General features: G+C 40.5%; 1 protein-coding gene across 1 annotated transcript in view; it reads right to left on the minus strand.

The window, feature by feature from the left end:
* The window catches only part of SLC15A1 (solute carrier family 15 member 1), a 57,839-nt gene extending 39,914 nt beyond the window's left edge, over positions 1-17,925 (minus strand). Inside the window, exons 1-5 of the mRNA XM_039849155.1 lie at positions 17,676-17,925; positions 15,898-16,064; positions 12,963-13,071; positions 12,119-12,206; positions 3,221-3,390 (exon numbers count right to left, since the gene is read on the minus strand). Of these exons, the coding sequence (XP_039705089.1) occupies positions 3,221-3,224 (4 nt within the window). The 5' untranslated portion in view covers positions 3,225-3,390; positions 12,119-12,206; positions 12,963-13,071; positions 15,898-16,064; positions 17,676-17,925. The remainder of the gene's footprint in view (positions 1-3,220; positions 3,391-12,118; positions 12,207-12,962; positions 13,072-15,897; positions 16,065-17,675) is intronic.
* Positions 17,926-18,390: the final 465 nt, after the last annotated feature.

The following is an 18,390-nucleotide window of genomic DNA, read 5'->3' on the forward strand; positions in this document are numbered from 1 at the left end:
CACCAAGTTAGAAAAAGCCCTCGCTCAGGTGATCCTGAAGCATGCTGAAGTTTGAAAGCCACTGACTTAGAGTAATGTCATCCTGAAAGAACCCAGGGTCAGAAGTTCTCTCTTCTTGCTCTCTGGGAGAAGATTCTTCCAAGGATCTGATGCCTGAGGCCCCTTTCGTGTGGAGCAACCTTAGCTTCTAGCAGTACACTTATAGCCTGTAGCAGGAGTACCAGCTTCTCTGGGACTTCAGCATTGTTCTTTGGTTTACCCAGGAGCTTTAAGAAAGAGAGAATACAGAGGGACTTTTAAATGGCCAGGTTTGTGACATCTTTAAGGCTAGTCCATCATTTTTTGCTCAGGCAGGAGGCCAACTTGAAAAACTCATCAGAATCCCATACAAAGCCAGCAGGAGACTTGGGGTTGAGGAGACAGAAATATAATAAAGTGTCCTTCATTAAGTGAATAAAAATTTCAAACCAGCCTGGAGACCCTGGCAGAGGGAGATAGGAAAGTGCTTCATAGAACTTAAAGCTTCTTTATACTTAATTTTCAAAGTCAAATATGTGGCAATACCAGAGCAGGATCTATGGTTTTTCAGGAACAAAGTGATTTGTGAGAGCAACAACTTAAGCATAGATACCTACAAAGCTCTGGGTAAGGGGGTGAGGTGGGGTGAGAGGAGAGAGATGGACTATTTAAAATCTTCAGTCAAAGCATCCCTAGCCCTACAAAGGCCTCAGAGGTGACTCTCCAGCCACTTGAGAGGTTCTTAGACATTCTGAGACCTAACTACACAAGACAGCCTTGGGAAACTGGCCTCCTCTCCACCCCCAACTCTGATCAGCACACCCATACTTTAAAGCAAGAGTTGACAAACTATGGTTCAAGGGGCAATTCTGGCCCACATCTGTTTTTATATGGCTTGCAAACTAAGAATGGTTTCTACATTTTTAAAGGATGAAAAAAAAAATTTTTTAAGACTATTTTGTGACATTAAAATTATATAAAATTCAAATGTCTGTGCCCACAAAGTTTTATTAGAATACAGCTCCACTTATTTGTTTACATATTTTGAACTACAAAGGAGGAGTTGAGTAGTTGCCACAGAGACTGTATGGTCCCCAGAGCCAAAAATATTGACTCTCTGGCTCTTTACAAGAAAAATTCGCTGACATCTCTCTAAAGCAAAGGGTTGGCAGTTCGAGATTCTAACCAGATACTGCATCCAGGTTAAGCTATGCATTGCTATGTCCAAATCAACTTCTTATCCAGTTTATTCTTGTGGATTTCTGTTACTTATGTTACTACGCCTAATTAATGCCTAATGACACAGTTCTGACTCTCATCACATCCCTCACTTTCCTATGCAGTCATAACTTCTGCCCCTCCATTCCCAGGGCAAGTAAAAGAAACTAATATGAAAATCAGTTCCAATTACACATGAGTTGAAATCAGCTCAAAGCAAACATTTCTCTAAGAACATTTCCTTATTTCTTTCCCTCCTGCTGCATTCACCAACCCTTCCAAGTGTCCCCCTCTTCAGTCACCAGAGGATCTGAAACAATTTGACATAATCTAAGTGCCAATGATTTTGTTCTCAAGAGGAGAGTTACTGCTACTTTTTTATTGAAAATATTTTCTAGTTATTTGTTTAACTTACTAACTAAACTTAGATATTGAAAATTTAGGATGAGTAAACAAAACTAGTATCTGCGTATAACTTTTGTTGCTATTTATACGCTATGCCAATCTCAGGTGCAAAAAACAAAAAACAAAAAACCCACTTAAGGACCAATTTGGAAACTGAGAAGGGTACATTTTGGGGGGACTATGCTTGAAAAGTTGTGTTTATTCATCATTCATCAGCTACCCTGATTGGAACCATTTTAGGGAAGTTCTAGCTCAGCACAGATGCTACTCAGGTGTTTGCCATCTGAAGACCAAAATAAATAACACAGAGCACCTCCCAGAAAAGATGCCATGAATAACAAGCAAATGGTGTTTGAGGTGGGATCCAGGGCTCCAGCCCAGGAGTCTTTAGTCTGTGAATCACACATACTGTTGCCGCTTCTTTCTGGAACAAGCAAAGTTGGCCACAACTAGAAGTCCCACCCGTGAAGCACTCAATACTGCTGCCTCAGAACCATGACACTGCGTGGGGCAGTGAGACCACGCGAGCCAACTGGAGTGCTACGCACCAGGTGTTATGCACTTACACACCTCAGTACAGCCACTGAGGCCGCACTCATATTTTGGTCTAAAGGCTGAGGAAGTAGCAAGTGGAAGAACTGCGAAAGCACGTGCAGGTAAGCCAAAGTCAGACCCGGTTCTCTCAATCATGTGGTTGCACTGCGCCTGCCCAGGCCCATCCTTGGTACAACTCAAGAGGATTCACTTGCCCCACCTTCCCTATTTTTAAGGGGGAAGAGGGCTGGGCTGACCTCTGGTCTCTTCCAGAACCTGCTCTCTGCTTCTGCATTTATTCTAGAGTAGTTTATTCTGAAGCAGGCAGGATTTAGTTTTTTCCTAGATGTCCTGCTAACACTTCATGCCTAAGGAGGACCAGCCACTTTCCTCTGTGAAGCTTGAGGACAGTGGCAGAATGATAAGAAGGGCCACAAATGGCCAGGCTCAATTCCTCTTGGGCCCCTCCAGAGCTCTGGGGCCACCTCTCCAGCCAGGCGCAAGAGAAGTGCAAAGGCGGCCGCTAAGTGCCCACAGGCAGGCGGAGGTTTTGCTGGCCCTGCCATGGCACGCACCACCCAGTCCACCTTAGAGCGCACTCGCAGATCGCAGGGTCGGAACCCGAGGACCGAGGATTGCCGACAGGTGGGCAGGTGGAAGATACTGCGTTCATTCTTGTAACCTCTGAGTCTGGGCGCCTCAGAGCCCTCTGCCTCTGCGCCCCGGGAGCGTCAAGACCTCCCGGCACCAGAGATCCGGCGCCCGACAACTTCCCGGGAGCCCGCGAGCCCCGGGTACCTGACTCCCTAGTCATTTCCCACCAAGGTGACATGTCTCTGCCCTTGCGCCCACCAGCGGTGCCAGCCTTCCCGGATCTGCGTGCAAGTCCATGAACCTCCGGGACCAGGGTCTCAGTCCTGCCGAATCCCTTCCGTCCCTTCCGTCCCTTCCGTCCCTTCCGCCCCTTCTGCCCCTTCCGCAACACCCCAACCGCGCAGACCCTGCTCCGCCGCGACCCCGCCCCAGCCCGGACACGGAAGCCTACCCATGGTGGTGGCTCCGAGGGCTTCCTGCGACTGGCGAGCGAGAAGTCCAGGCGGGAAGACTTTTTTTTTTTAAGGTGTTGCTCCTATGACTTTGTTTCCAGGCTCTGCCCAGCTACCTGTACAGCTGGAGGTGTGCAGGCGTGGTGGCCAGGCTCCGCCCTTGCAGGCGCTGGAACAGCAGAGAGCAGAGGTTAGCGCACCTTGAGCCCCAGCAGAGGACTCCGCTGTTCTGCCCCAGGCCCTTAGGGGTGGGAGAGAAGCACAGCTGAAGGTGGCAGCGGGAGACCTGGGCCAGGGACGCCCCAACGTGAGCGCACAACTGAGCCACAGGGAAGGCTTGTTAAAACGCAGGTTCCCGGGCCGTAGCCCAGATCTGCTGATGCGGTAGGTCGGGCGAGGCCCGAGAATTTGCTTTTCTAAGAAGTTCTAAGGCAATGTTGATGTTGCTGCTCTGGGGACCCCACTTTGGAAACCTCTGTGCCGAGAAAAAAACACATCTGTGTAGGGAAGCAAAAGTGGGTGAGACGTTGGTCAGTTTCACGTGCGCCTGCCTAGATGTGTGGCTTCACCTGGAGTGTGAACCCAGAAAAGCATTTCTGGAGGATTCTACCTATTCTTCCCTTAAAAATACAACAACGACAACAACAACAACAAATAACAACAACAAAAATAATATAGTGATAAACTCCAGATCATTTTTCTGTTTCCTTGTCTGACTTGAGGGGTTTGTGCTCTGCAAACACTGAGAGGAACATTAAAAAGGGAAGGGAAAGCAAGTGTCTATTGCCTTAAAAAAAAAAGTGGTAAATATACATAACATAAAATGTACCATCTTACCTGTTAAGTGTACATTAAGTGCCCTGAAGTACATTGACATTGTTGTGCAATCATCTTCAGAACTTTTTCATCTTTTCAAACAAACTCTACCCATTAAACCACTAACTCTCCATCCCCCCTACTCTGACCCCTGGCACCACCATTCTACTTTCTGCTTCTATGAATTTGATTATTCTAGGTACCTCATATAGCTGGAATCAAAAAGCATTTGCCATTTTGTGTCTGGCTTCTTTCACTTAGCATGATTTCTTCAAGGTTCATCCATATTCTAGCATATGTCAGATTTTTTTTTTGCCTTTTTTAAGGCTGAATAATATTCCATTGTATGCACATACACACTTAGTGCCAATTCATCTGTCTCTTAACTTTTGAGTCTCAGCAAGTCTCCCAGGTTAACGGGAAGACTGTGGTGTAGAGGGAGAAACCCTGGTAGCTCTGCCCTCTTCCGGTTTTCGTCATTGTGCATGAGGAAGAGAAACCTCTTCAGGGAAAGGCTCAATTGATAAAACACAAGGCAGCAGGTAATGTTACCTAAAGGCATGGGGGCTGCGAGTAAAAAGATTGCATCAGATAGAAAAACGCAGCATTGATGAAGGAAAGATAATTTGCTCTGGAAGGATCGAAAGCATGCTTCATAGTTGTTATTCCTGTCATCAGATAAGCCAGGGGTGGAAAGGGAAGCTTGTGATAGTTTATTTTGATCAAAGCTTTCTCGATGGAGTGGTATTTTCATGAGTTGAACTCATGAAACAGAATCCTGGGCGCTTTTGTTCTAGGCCATGTTAACCTAAAAATAAAAGGTCTTTCAAAGTGAGAGGCAACTAGCATTTATTTGAGATCAAAGAATAGCTATTGGAGAAGCATCGATTCAGGCAGAAGCCCAAATAATATTCTAATTAGGAAACAAAGACAAGGGGAGAAAGGGAAGGGGAACATTACATCAACAGAAGGAAGGGATTTCTATTGGTGCAGATGAGCTAATGTAGCAACGCTAATTCCAAGCAATATTATTAACTTCAATCTTGTATCATAACTGCTTTCTTGTTATCTTTGCAAATGGTTCTTCGGGGCACAATATTGCCTTAGGCCCAGTCCAACGTTTATTTTGCTCTGTTTTAACATTCCAAAGGTTTGAGGCAGAAAATGTGCAAGGCAGTTCCCTAGGGTGGCAGCTCCAGCTCCATTTTAAAATGGTTCAATTTATTTTTTATTTATTTATTTTTTTTTACAGCCAGTGGTTCTCAAAGTGGGGTCCTTGGACCAGCAGCATCAGTATCACCTGGAAACCTGTGACAAAGAAAATTCTCAGGTCCCATCCCAGATCTATTGAATCAGAAACTCTTCATCGAGGTGCAGCCCACTCTTCAGTAGTTGTGAGGCAAACGCTATTTCTTCCACATGTTTAATTCTTCACTCAGCCTTTATTTATTTATCACCTCCAAGGGCAAACTACTGTGCTAGTGACGGGCATTGGGTAAACAGTCTTACACTCGTATTCTATGTTATCTTTTAAGCATGACAACATAGCAAGTTACTCAAGATGGAGAAGCAAAAAAAACAAAACCCAAGGAAGAGACAAGCTCTGCTGATTCTGGTACATCAGCCAATCCCTGGAATCTGCTAGAATTCTCAGGATGGTCTGGACTCGGAGGCCAGGTGTTTCTCGCCAGGTGCTCTTTGGTATGTGGTGTTTATAGAGGAATAACTTGGACTTGGGCACTTCCATGTCCTCTACCCCATCTCAGGAGAGAGTAACATTATTCCTTATGCAACAAAAATATTAAATATTTTTTCCTCCTTAATAAAAAGATAAAAATTGTTCTCAAAAACACAACAAAAACCCAACAACAACAACAACAAAATAGAGACAGTAACACCGCATAAGCCTCTATTTCACTCTGTCTTTCCCCTCAGCCCTCCATGTGTTGACTTCCTGAGGCGGCCGTAATCTATTACCACAAAATTGAGCTTCAAATTGGTGGCTTAAAATAACAGAAATTTATCCTCACAGTTTTGGAGGCCAGAAATCTGAAGTCAAGGTGTTGACAGCGCATTCCCTCAGAAGGCTCCAGGGGAGAATCCTTCCTTGCCTCTCCCTGCTTCTGGTGGTTCCAGGTGTTTCTTGGCTTGTGGCAGTATCACTTTAATCTCTGTCTCTGACCTCAGGTCACCTCCTCCCCTGTGTCTTCTCTCCCTTTCTTCTCTGAGGGCACTTGTCATTAGATTTAGGGCCTACCCTAATACAGGAGCACCTCCTCTCAAGATCCTTAATTTAATTCCATCTGCAAAGACCCTTTTTCAAAATAAGGTCATATCCACCAGTTCCAGGTGTACATATTGGGCAGGGGGCGCTCCACCGAACCCACTACACGTCCCCCAAAGTACCCCATGTGTGGCACTTGAATGTGCCGAATTGGCAAGCTGGTCCTGGATTAACAAAACTGTTGCTTGGCCTCAGAGGACTGTCCTCATGAAAACTACTAGGGGAGAAGGGGATGTCAGTGGCAACGATGAGATCAGCACAAAATGGTTACGCTGAGTCATTCCCATCTAGATCCCTCATCATTTTCTTTTCACTGAAGAATGGTACAGAGGTTTCAAAGCAGTCTATTTCAGTAAGAATGCTGTCTTAAAAGGTGATTTGTGAAGTTTTTCCAGTAATAGAGTGTTATTTTCTCCAGCTCTGTCCCTCAGATTGCTTAGCTTTAAAGACCTTTTTATTTGGTCTCAGAGTTAGATTGAGTGGTTTTTCTATAAAGCAACGAGAACCACAATGGAGATGCTGATGGTTGAGGGGCGAACAACAAAAGTGGGTCCCACAGTCATCTATTTGAGAAGAGAGAGATTCTGCAAAATGGCCTGGAATAGGGGAAGGAAGAATTTGAGGTATAAAAATATGACTAAAGGTCATTTGGAAAACAGGTTCCAGGAGAAGAGAATCAGCAACCAATTTAAATTCATTCGAAAATACTTGTCTGGTTTCACAACTCATGCCATCTCTGATGGACCCGAGTGCCTTACACTGGCTGCTGAGAACTAGTCTGCAGAAGTACCTTGTTGAGCAATGTGGAGAATACATACAAATGTATAAGATGATTTCCTCTTCTTTAATATACTTTTCTTTATAACATTTCAGAATGACTTTAGCTGTACATATTTATATCTGATCAAACTCTTCTTTAAGCAAGGGAATGATAGTCCCACAATTCAATGGTGCCTTGGTTGAGAGGGCAAAGACTGAAGAGGGGGTGAGGAAGACCATGGAAATGCAAGCTTTCAGCAACATCTCAGTGCAGAGTTGGGAGGTGGACTCACAACGTTTGTTATATTACGAGGAAAAGCCAGCACCACCCAGAAATGTTTCCTGATCATCCTCCTTTGGTCAGGGAGTGGTACAATTGCAAGATTTCAAGAGCCTCACAGATGATTCGAGAGTTACTGGCTTAATAGTGTCACCCTGTGTGATGTTGGGGCAAGTCACCTTCCCTCACTGGGCTTCATTTTCCTGTCTTGTCAAAGAGAGATTTGCCCTCTAAAACTGGGCTCAGTTTTTTCACACAGGTTCCAGAGTAGAAGCTGGTTGTGGCATTAGGTTTATTGTGAGGGAGAGACAGTATTGTCACTATTGGAAAGCAATTATTTATGATCTGAATCATTATCACAGATAATGTTCATGTTGTCTTATCCTCGTCTGTTCCCAGCTGTAAGTAAAGTGTCTGGCGCTTAGTAAAATGCTCAATAAATATTTGTTGTGTAGCCAATGAACTCATTTGTATAATAACATGGGTAAATCTCTTATTACATTAAAATATATATGTATATATTAAATACATATATAGTTTATAAGATATACCCACTCTAAATAAGAATCTTTTCTTTAATAAAACCTTGTTAGCTGAACTTCAACAACCACACAATCACGTCTATAGTATCTGGTGGTAGGGATTGGAGTCGGGGTGATTCACAGGTCGCTGGGTTAGATGCCACCTGGATTGGTGAGATTCTCTGGAATCCTGGGGTACTGTTGGGGAGCAGGTAGGGGTCAGGATCAGCATCTCTGGGCTGATTGAGCTCCAGTGGGAATTTGCGAATTCCTCAGCATGGTGTGTGGAGAGAGTCCAGCCTCTGTGTCATGTTACTCTTTCCTTTTTGTAATAGCTTTATTGAGACGTAATTCACACACCATACAATTCACTCATTTAAAATGTACAGTCCAGTAGTTTTCAAAGTTGGGTAGTCATTGCCACAATCAATTTTGGAACATTTTCATCATGGTGGTAAAGGGGCCCCATACCCATTAGTAGTCACTCTCTTCCCACAGTTCTAGGCAACCAGTACTGTTTTCTGCCTCTGTAGATTTGTCTATTCTCGACATTTCATCAATGGACATTTGGGTTCTGTCTGCTTTTTTGCTGCTATAAAAATTTATGCCCATGTTTTTGTGTGGACATGTTTTCATTTCTTTTTTATATATATCTTGGAGTAGAATTTCTGGGTTATAAGGTAACTCTATGTACAATCATTTGAGGAACTGCCAGACTGTTTTCCAAAACGGCTGCATTATTTTACATCCCTATCAGCAGTGTGTGAGGGTTCTATTTTTCTCCGCATCCTCACCAACACTTGTTATTATCTGTCTTTCTGATTGATTATAGCAATCTTAGGGGGTGTGAAGTGATGTTACTTATTTTTGTTATTTTAACATATCTTTGCATTATGTTTTAATGTATTTATGTAAAATCTAAATATATTTAATATATTTTCATATTAGTAGAAGTATTTAAAATATTTCTTCAATCTCTTTTCTTTAGAGCAAAGTGGGCAACTCCAGTTTCTTCTAGCTGTAACGACAGTGTGGTCATCGGTGTGGGCAGAGTTAGTGCTAGGTTATGTCCTTACTGGTTGGGGTGGGGAGGTAAGGGGAGTAGAAGGTGCAGGGAGAGGGCAGTTATGGGTGTGGAGAAGGCAATGTCCCAGGTTTAAGGATGAGGGAGGATAAAGAATGGAAAGATCATTATACTTTGAACAAAAGATCTGTTTTAGGATAATCTATAAAATGTTGATTCCCTGTGAACAGCCTGCTCTTTCTGAATCATTTCCTTCCACAAATGCCTACTGTTCCTTAGCTACCGAGGTTTTCATGTTCTCTCTTTCCACCAAAATCTACACTCAGGAGGAAATCTGGTAACTTACCCACACTATGAAATAAATGCCTGATAGACCTCAAGGTGTTAATTTTTCTTGGAAATCTGCATTTTAACAAAGAGAGGGAAAAGCCACCTATTTAAAAGAAACAGAGGAGACTGTAGCTGTGAAATTGAGAGAAGGGAAGATGTTTTCAGAAGCAAGTCTTTTCCCAGCACTTAGGAAATTATACCACATGGGCCAACTCCTACTACGCACAAGACTGGCTTATCCTGGGACACTGGGTTAGAGTGGCTGCGATGCAGTTCAAGTCATAGTTTCTCCATGGCTTTGTCTTTCATCTTTACAGCACAGCCTGGTTTGCCAGCTGCTGAGTGGAAAGCTATGGGAATTAGGGACACAGGTATAGCCTGGGGAGACGAGACCTATAACCCAAACCTGGTACTCTCAGGTAGACCAGCAAAGAGAGAAAATGGGGGGACTGCTCTAGGGACACTGAATAGTCTAATCTCTGTTATCACCTGAGGGGCATACCACTATCTTACTTCAAATTAAGAAAGAAAGAAACAAAAAACTCAAATTATTTTGATATGAAAACATATCACTTTAAGAAGGAAAATAAAGGCCATCCAATAATTCTTCACCTCCATATGCTGAGAGAGCAAATAACATATTGGTCATTCTCAAATAAAGTTTACTTTCCTTAGGCACTTGGAAGAAACTGAAAAGAGGCCCATACGATAGCAATACAAGCAACTGTACACATTGCCTAAATCAGCAGTAGATGCTGGTGGCTTTTCACTATCTAGAGTGTCGCTACTTCAGAATGTATTAGAAAATGTATTTGGAAAAACTTCTTCCAATTAATTAATATAAAATCCCTGGGACATGTCAAAAATAAATAAGGAAGCAGGAATCTTTTTACTTTCTCCCGTGCTCTCTTCACTGCTCTTTGGGGAAAAAAAACCCCCAACTCATTAGCCATTGCTTTTAGAAATTATCCCAAACTTCCAGGCATAAAAATGGTAATGTTGCATGTATTATGTGCCAATAATATTACAATTTATTTATCATCTGATATAAGAAACATAGACGCAAATGCCCTATTTATTCACTTCAGCTTTAATTACGCAAAACTAGAATTTGTCAAAGTGCATCTATCTAATGAGCTGCTCTAGTCAATTACTACAAATTAGAAATAATACAGGTGATGGAGTCTTGGGAATTTACTGTGAATAAATATATAATTTTGGTGCCTGGTTTACTCATATATGATTATTCAATTTTATTTTCTAGAATTAATAGAGATGTATCATCTCTCCAAATGCCATGAATAGCACAGACTGAGAAAATTCAGGTATTTTTATAGTAGGTCACTTAATTTATCTTTCCAATTTTATATCACTCAAATCTATATTATTGGCAAATAAAAAAAGGATAAATAATTTTTTTGAGGCAATATATTAGTTTTTTATTGCTGCTTTAACAAATTACCACAAACTATGTGGCTTAAAACAACATAAACTTATTACAGTTGTAGAGGTCAGAAGTCTCAAATGGGTCTTATGGAGCTAAAAGTCTTATGGTGGTATGGGAGTTCAAGTGAGCCCCCCACCCCACCCCCAAGATGTGCCTCTGTGATATGGGAATTGTGCTGAGCTCAAGGCAACTTCAAGAGAAACTTCTGACCCTTCCTTAACCACCTAGAAGAATTTGAATTAGGGTCCTTGCCCATAATAGTTAATTATCAGAAATAACTTCTTTTGACCTATCTATAGGGCAAGGCAAACTTCTATTTACTAAATGTCTGCTCTTATCATCCTGCAATGACCTTTTGAAGCTCCCAAGGCACCTCACCTCAGCTATAGCTCAGAATGCCTTATATTCCTAAATCCCCCTCTATCTCTGAACCTTTCATGCATGTGGGATCTCTGACTCTCTTATGTATGTGGAGTCCCCATATATACATATGTATTACATTTGGTGATTTTCTCTTGCTAATCTGTCTCATATCTATTTGCTTATTGGACCAGCCAGAAGAACCGTGAGGGTAGAGGAATGTGTCTTCCTCCCTACACTGGCAAAGCTGAGTTCCTTCTGGAGGCTCCAGGGGAGAATCTATTTCCTTGCTTTTCTGGCTTCTAGAGGCCACCTGGCATGTGGCCCTCTCCTCCATTTCCAAAGCCAGCAGTGTAATATCTTCAAACCTCTCATGCCTTGGAAAACGTCACAGTTCCAGTGGCCTCCCACAAGCTCTTGCTGGCCCTTGCTCAGGTATTCTCAGGCGACTAAGAATCTTCGTGGGGTTGCCTGAGGAAACATTACCTCCTGGGTGTAAAACAGTCCTACAGGGACATTCACGGCATTTGGCTTGCTCAGAGACGAGCATGTAAGGGAAATGGTGCCTCCCAGGCCAACAAGCCCATGGACCATCAGCCTCCCCTTAATATCAAGATGACCAAGAGGAGGATCCTTTGATATTTTTAAATTAATTTTTTTGAATGCACAATTAGAACAAGCCACCTAAAAAATTAGACAGGTTGAATGAAAACAAACAAACAAACAAACAAACAAACGAACTACTAGAAACTGTCTCGGAATTTAAAAAGGTCTTCTCCCCTAAGATAAAGTAAAACTACGTAATACTATCAGTACTCTGTTAAATATGTTACCACCTTTAATTAAGAAATGACCTGGGCTTCTCAGTCATCATGGTAGAAGCCAACATTCTAGCCTTATTTTGACCTATGAGGGACAGCGAAAATACCCTCCGCCTGCACAAAGTTATCCATGTCCAAATCCCCAGAGTCTGATTGATATGCTACCTTAAGTGGCAAAAAGGACTTTGCTGATGTGATTAAATTAAAGAACTGCTACTTAAAGCAAGGAAGCTCTCAATTCTGAGAGAAACTTACCCAAGTCCACCTGATGCAATGCCAGTGGGGCACGGTGGTTCCTGGTTGGCAGGCTGGTTCTGGCGGGCTTCTTCAGAATCCTGCTAGGCTGAGAAAATGTCAATTTAAGACACGTCCAAATCTGTACAGAATTTTTGTAAGAGTTTACTTGAGCCAAACTGACTACATATGCCAGAGAGCAAGAAGATGTCAAATGCTCCTGAGAATGACAGTTTTGTATCTCTCATGCATTTGAAATTAAGGAGGGAACATAAGTAAGATTAGAGAAAGCAAGGCGGGAATGGGATTACAGGATAGTAACAAAATTATGTGCTCTCTTGAGGGTAGTTTATTTCAAAGGTGTGTCAACCTAGATGCATAGTAACAGAGAGCACTTGCTTAAGGCAAAGATTAACCTTTTGCTAAAAAGCTATAGTCTGGGGCATGACTGCCCACCATGACCTGCCCAGTTAGGAATTTATGATCAGATCACTCTGTGAGGTTATTTTCCATGGAATCGCCCCTTCTCCCTTTTTTCTGTGCATAAGGAGAAGACGGGGTAAGAGTATATCATAACTCTCTGTACTATTTTTGCACTTTTCCATAAGTCTAAAGTTATTTTAAAATAAAAATATTTTGAAGATACGACATCTAAATAATATATTTTTTGATGGATGGTCGCAATTAAAAAATTTTATACATTTTTCTTTTATATTAATTGTCTCATTTTTCATCCTTGACATTTTACTTAGCAAAAAATATTTTACATTTCCAAGAGCTATTTTTATTATGTTTGAAGATGGAACATCTCCTTGAATCTCTCTGAGGATACAAATTGAAATTTCAAAATAAAATCCCCTCTTACCTCTAAATCATCTCAGGCCCCCTCCAGGGTCTCGTTCACTCATCCAGGGCCTCCTCTTTTAAGTTACTGGATTTTGCCCTCGGTTTGGTGAGCCTTCTTTATTTGTTCGCTTAAAGAATAAAGGAATATATGGACTTTTCTAGGCAAGGGTATGGGTTTCCCTTGCAGTTGGGCAGATAGATAGATGTCCCCCATGGGCCTTTCCTCTGAATGGAGAGGTGATGGTGGCAGCTCTGGCATGTAAGGAGCAGTGGTGCATGGGGGGCGGCTCACCCTGAGCTGACTGTGCATATCTCTTCCCGACTCCACCTTTAGACGTCAGATGGGTGGCTGGATACCAGCCACGGTGGGAGTACTTACACCAAAGAGACTGGCAAATGCTACTAATCAGGGCTGTTTTTTCCCTCAGAGAGCTGATGTTAACTATTTGCCAACACATTACTGATAAGGAAGGTTCACAGGAAGATTTTGTTTTAGAGGCGTGTGGGTTTTAACTTGCATTTTCCTAATGATTAAAAACAATGAGGACTTTTTCAGGTGCCTAATAGCTATTTGTATATCTTCCTGGGGAGGGGCAAGGAAAAGGGAGGAAAGTAACCGGCAAGCATATCATTCTGAATACTATTAACATAATTTTAAAAAATCAAATTATCTAAAGATCATAAGCTTTTGTTTCCTTTATGTTTTAATGATATAAAATCTATTATTCATATGAAATTCTACCAGAATCTATAAAGACCTACTATACTAAGTGTTGTTCTCTTATATCTGCTCAGACTATGTTGTGTAGATTTATTTTTTGAAAGAAGAAAACACAGAGTAAATGATATGAACCTAACAAAGATACAGAGCACTCAGCAATTGCAGGGTGAATCAACTTCTTGAAGGTGCAAATCTATGTACCGGGCAGTGAGTAAACTATATGAATAGAAGACAGTAAGTTTAACAGAAGCAAGGCTGTAAATCAGTAATGTTAGAGGTGGTGTTATTTTGTTACAAGGGTCATGATACACATTTCTCTCTAATGGTTATGTAAGTCCTATAATCACAAAATTATTTATAAAATACATTTATGAAACTCTGTTCTTTATAAAAACTATGTCTTTCTAAATACCAATGTGCTTTAATGAACGACTTGAAGCTTTTCTTTGTGATGACAAACTATCAGGGATAGCTTAATATGACTATATAAAATCGTGTTTTGATTCTCAAGTTCTGCTACACGTGGTCCATGAGCTTTTGTGGACAGGAAGAGACAAGACTATTTTTAATGGTTTTTCAGTCTCCATAAGGCCTTTAAATAATTTCCTTTAACTCTCTACTATTATAGTCTTAATTTTCTACCTTAAGAGTGAGGCTTTGTTTTGTTTGTTTTTCTTTCTTTTTTCTTTTTTTTTTCTATGAAGGAATAAGTTAATTACCAAAACTTGGTGGCTTAAAACAACAGAAATTTATTCTTTCATAGTTTTGGACACCAGAAGTCCAAAATCACAGCGTCAGTAAGGCTGCTTTCCTGGAGATGCTAGGGCAGAATCCTTCATTTCCTCTTCTAACTCTGGTGGCTACCAGCATTCCTCAGCTTGTGACCACATCATTCTAATCTCTGCCTCTGTCTTTACATGGCCTTCTCCTCTTTTGTGTATCCTCAAATCTCCCTCTGCCTCCTTTTTATAAGGGTACGTGTGATTATATTTAAGGCTTACCCTGTAAATCAGGCCCATTTTAACTCAACCACATCCTCAAGGACTGTTTCCATATAATTAACATTTACAAGGTCCAGGGATACAGACCTATTTTGGGGGAGGCCATTAGTCAACCTACCATGCCTATTGACCTACTTTTTTTTTTTACTGTTGTTGGTCAGCCTCTAAGACCTTCACCTCCTTTGAGCAAGGTCACTGGTAGCACATACAGCAACTGAGATGTCACCTCAGCGAAACACGACAGAGGTTGCCACATTTGGCATAACAGACATGGTCTCAGTTAGTCAGTGGCAAGAAAAACTCATCCTAGGTGCAAAATTGTGTGACTATGGAATGGAGTTGAATTGATGAGCATTGGGGATAGGTCTTTCTTTGAAGGTGGTGATGTTACTGAAAGCTCTAGATCTCAAAATATTTATAATGTAAATGTATTGGTAAAGTGGACAGTTGTTTGTCAAAAGCTCATGTTTACATATATGCGTGTGTGTGTGTGTGTGTGTGTCTGTGTCTGTGTGTGTGTCTGTGTGTTTGATTAGGGCCAGCAACATAATTTATGGATTTGGGCCTGGTGCAAAATGAAAATATAGGGCTTCTTGTTCAAAAAGTGCCATTGAAGGTACTGAAATATATAGCTTTTTCTTTCTTCCACAGTTTCTCTCTTGACTTGTCATAATGTTCATTTGCTATTTAATGTCATTTTAAGTAAAGAAAAAATTTTAATTATTAGCATGAACGTTACTGTTCATTTTTGTATTACATGATGCTTATTTTAAATGCAAGTATAAATACATTTAACTCATATGCAAAATCATAAAAATTACATAATACATATTTCATAACTTATGCATGCATTCGTATTTTGTTCTCACAAGAACAGTGGAAACACCATGTGAAACTAACTTACTGTTTTTATTTCATTTCTTGCTACACTCACATTCTACCAATACTCAAACTTTGGCTTACTAATGAGTAAGGAGGTCTGAAAGGAAAAGGAACTATGAGTTGCCCTATCTTCTTTTTTCCTTGTGTCATCATTTTCAATATGTCATTGGCTAACACAGGGAATAAGAGTACAAGTATAAGAAAGGATATGGTAGGGTTCCTTGGTTGTGTTTCTTAGAGCAGCATTGCCTTCTCTCTGCAATGGAAGCAAATTCTGGTTGGAAAGGAAAGTATGGCCTCTCGGGGCTGTCAGCACCCCTGCTTATTTAGTCATAGATACAACTCTTTACCTTGTACCCACCCTGGGTCTTGCTGAACTCCCACACATCACGGGTCCACTGGAATCTCACAGGCTGTCGTGAAGGCGATATGCAGATGAGGCAGCAAGGAGTGGTGGCAGATGATGCATATGAGTGTGTCTCCACTGCTCATGCTTATGCTCCAGTGTCCTATCAAACTTCATTTGCAAAACACAAATGCAAAGATAGAATTAAGAATTTCAAGGCGGTACAGCAGAGAATTAAATGAAGTACATGTCCCTTCTGAGCTCATGGCCCTGGGCGACTACACAGGTCATATGCCCATAAAGCCAGCTCAGGTTTTATTTGCGTTTACAAAGTATAAAAAATAAAATGTTTAAGGATTGGTTGTTCAGTTTGAGTTCTTTTATACCTTCTCCGTCCCAAGCTTTGCTAACATCACTTTTAGTAACATACTAGAAATCCCTCAAGCTCTGGAGTTAGGCATACCTGATTTGGAATCTCAGTTTTGTTGCTTATTTTTTACTTAACCTTTCTAGCCACAAATGGAAAAATGCAGATAATGATATCTAATTTATGGTGGTGTTATGGGGATTAAGGGCATAACATATAAAATGTCTAGTCTCAGGAGTCCCATAGAACAAGGAAATGCTGAAAAATGGAAGCAATTTTTATAAAGAGAGAGTATTATTTGCATATGTGTAACAGCGTTGAAGAAATGGCATGAAATGAGTAGACCTGAATACCGAGGACTGATTCCAGCTTAATCAAACAATAGCTAGGTGAACTTGGGTAAGTCACTTGACTTTTTATGTCTGGGTTCCCTGTCTGTAAAACAATAATAAAAGTACTTTTCCCATTAAGTTACAGATAGTATACATGAAAGTACTCTGTAAAATAGCATCAAATGTTAGTCACTATTCTAGCAGACTGCCACATTTGTTGAGTTGTGACAGATGACAATCATTTAAAAGAAGCTGGAATTAAGAGAGAAACTTTGCTTGTTCTTCTATTTTCAATCTTTCTAAATTACCTTGTTTTAGCTGTGTCTCTTGCAGACAGCATAGAGTCGCGATTTGCTTTGTGAGCCAATCTGAAACTCTTTTATTTAATAGGTGAGTTAATCTCATTTACAGATGTTTGACTTTAGTCCTGTCATATTATTTTATTTCATATTTTATGTTTTCATAGTTTAAAAAAGGCTTTTCATTATGTGGTCATTTCCTTTGCCTTTTTAACAGCTTTATAGAGATATGATTTATATAACATAAAATTTAGCCACTCCAAGTGTGCAGTTTGATGAATTTTAGTTCTTTGTATTTTGGGGGGTCTTAGTTTTTCCTGATGTTTAAAGAGAAAGATTTGTATTTTTACACAAGTAGTTTATAATTACAATTTTATGTAATACCCTTCATCCTCTATTTCTTCAAATGTTATCAATTGTTCCCTGTTATGAAAAATAACATTAAAATGTTTCTTTTCATCTTGCATCCCTTTCCTCTTTTTCATCACCCAGTTTAAGGGTGCTCTCTTTCTTGGTGTTTACACATTTGTACTGATATGTACACTATACTTCTGTTACTTGATTTGTCAGCTTTAAGGATATTTTTGACTCCCGGCTAGTGTAGATGAGGTAATCAACAAACCAACCTGTTCTTCTCTCCACCCATATTCCTTTTTCTCCAATGAGTTTTATTTGTTGTGTCCTTTCTAGCTTCTCAAGGCTCAAAACATTTACATTTTGATGTCACTTTATTCTCACATTTGTTTTAGTCTCAATTTTATTTTTAAATATATGCAGTGCTTACCATTGGTCCCTTTGCCATAATTTCCCAGTTATCTTTTGGTGAATACGTTTCATTCATTCATAGTTCCTGTGGGATTCATAGAAACAATATTACCTGAAAAATGTTCTCTGGGCAAGATAAATTATGTCACTTCAGTGGGGACAAAATGAAACCATAAAGCATACTTTCCCTTTTAATGCAAGAATCTGTGCCCAGCCAAGAAAAACAGCTTCCATGAACTTGTTGTGTTACTGATCTCAGGAAATAAGGTTTTCTGGAACAAATGTTAGAGTCTTGTATTACTTTGGGGATTCTCTAAATAGCCTACAGACAACCAACAAGGTCAACACAGTGGAAAAGAATCTCAAAGAATAAGATTTTATTGAGCTGCTAAGTCTAGAGAAAAAAAAAAATTATCTATGTAGAAGTTTTTTTTATCTGTGAGACAGATAATGCTCATTTCTCATTGTCCAGGAGATTGTCTCTGAAGATCCTAAGAGATTATTATGGATGAGAACAGAGTGGATCTACAGAGTTAGATAAGCGTTAACCTTCCCTATCCCAGTCTATTTAATAATGTTTGCTCTGCAGTAAATGCACGGGGACTTTCTCTTTTTAATTGTAGAAACAATTTCTCTAAACCTACTAACCGAGAAGAACTAACATCCGTCTTGAAGAAAGTTATTTTCATGTTATCAACATCAAGCGAACAATTTTTTTAGATGTCTTTTTCTCT

This window comes from Pteropus medius, unplaced genomic scaffold, assembly GCF_902729225.1.
Source record: "Pteropus medius unplaced genomic scaffold, Ma_sr-lr_union100, whole genome shotgun sequence".
Classification (NCBI taxonomy): Eukaryota; Metazoa; Chordata; class Mammalia; order Chiroptera; family Pteropodidae; genus Pteropus; species Pteropus medius.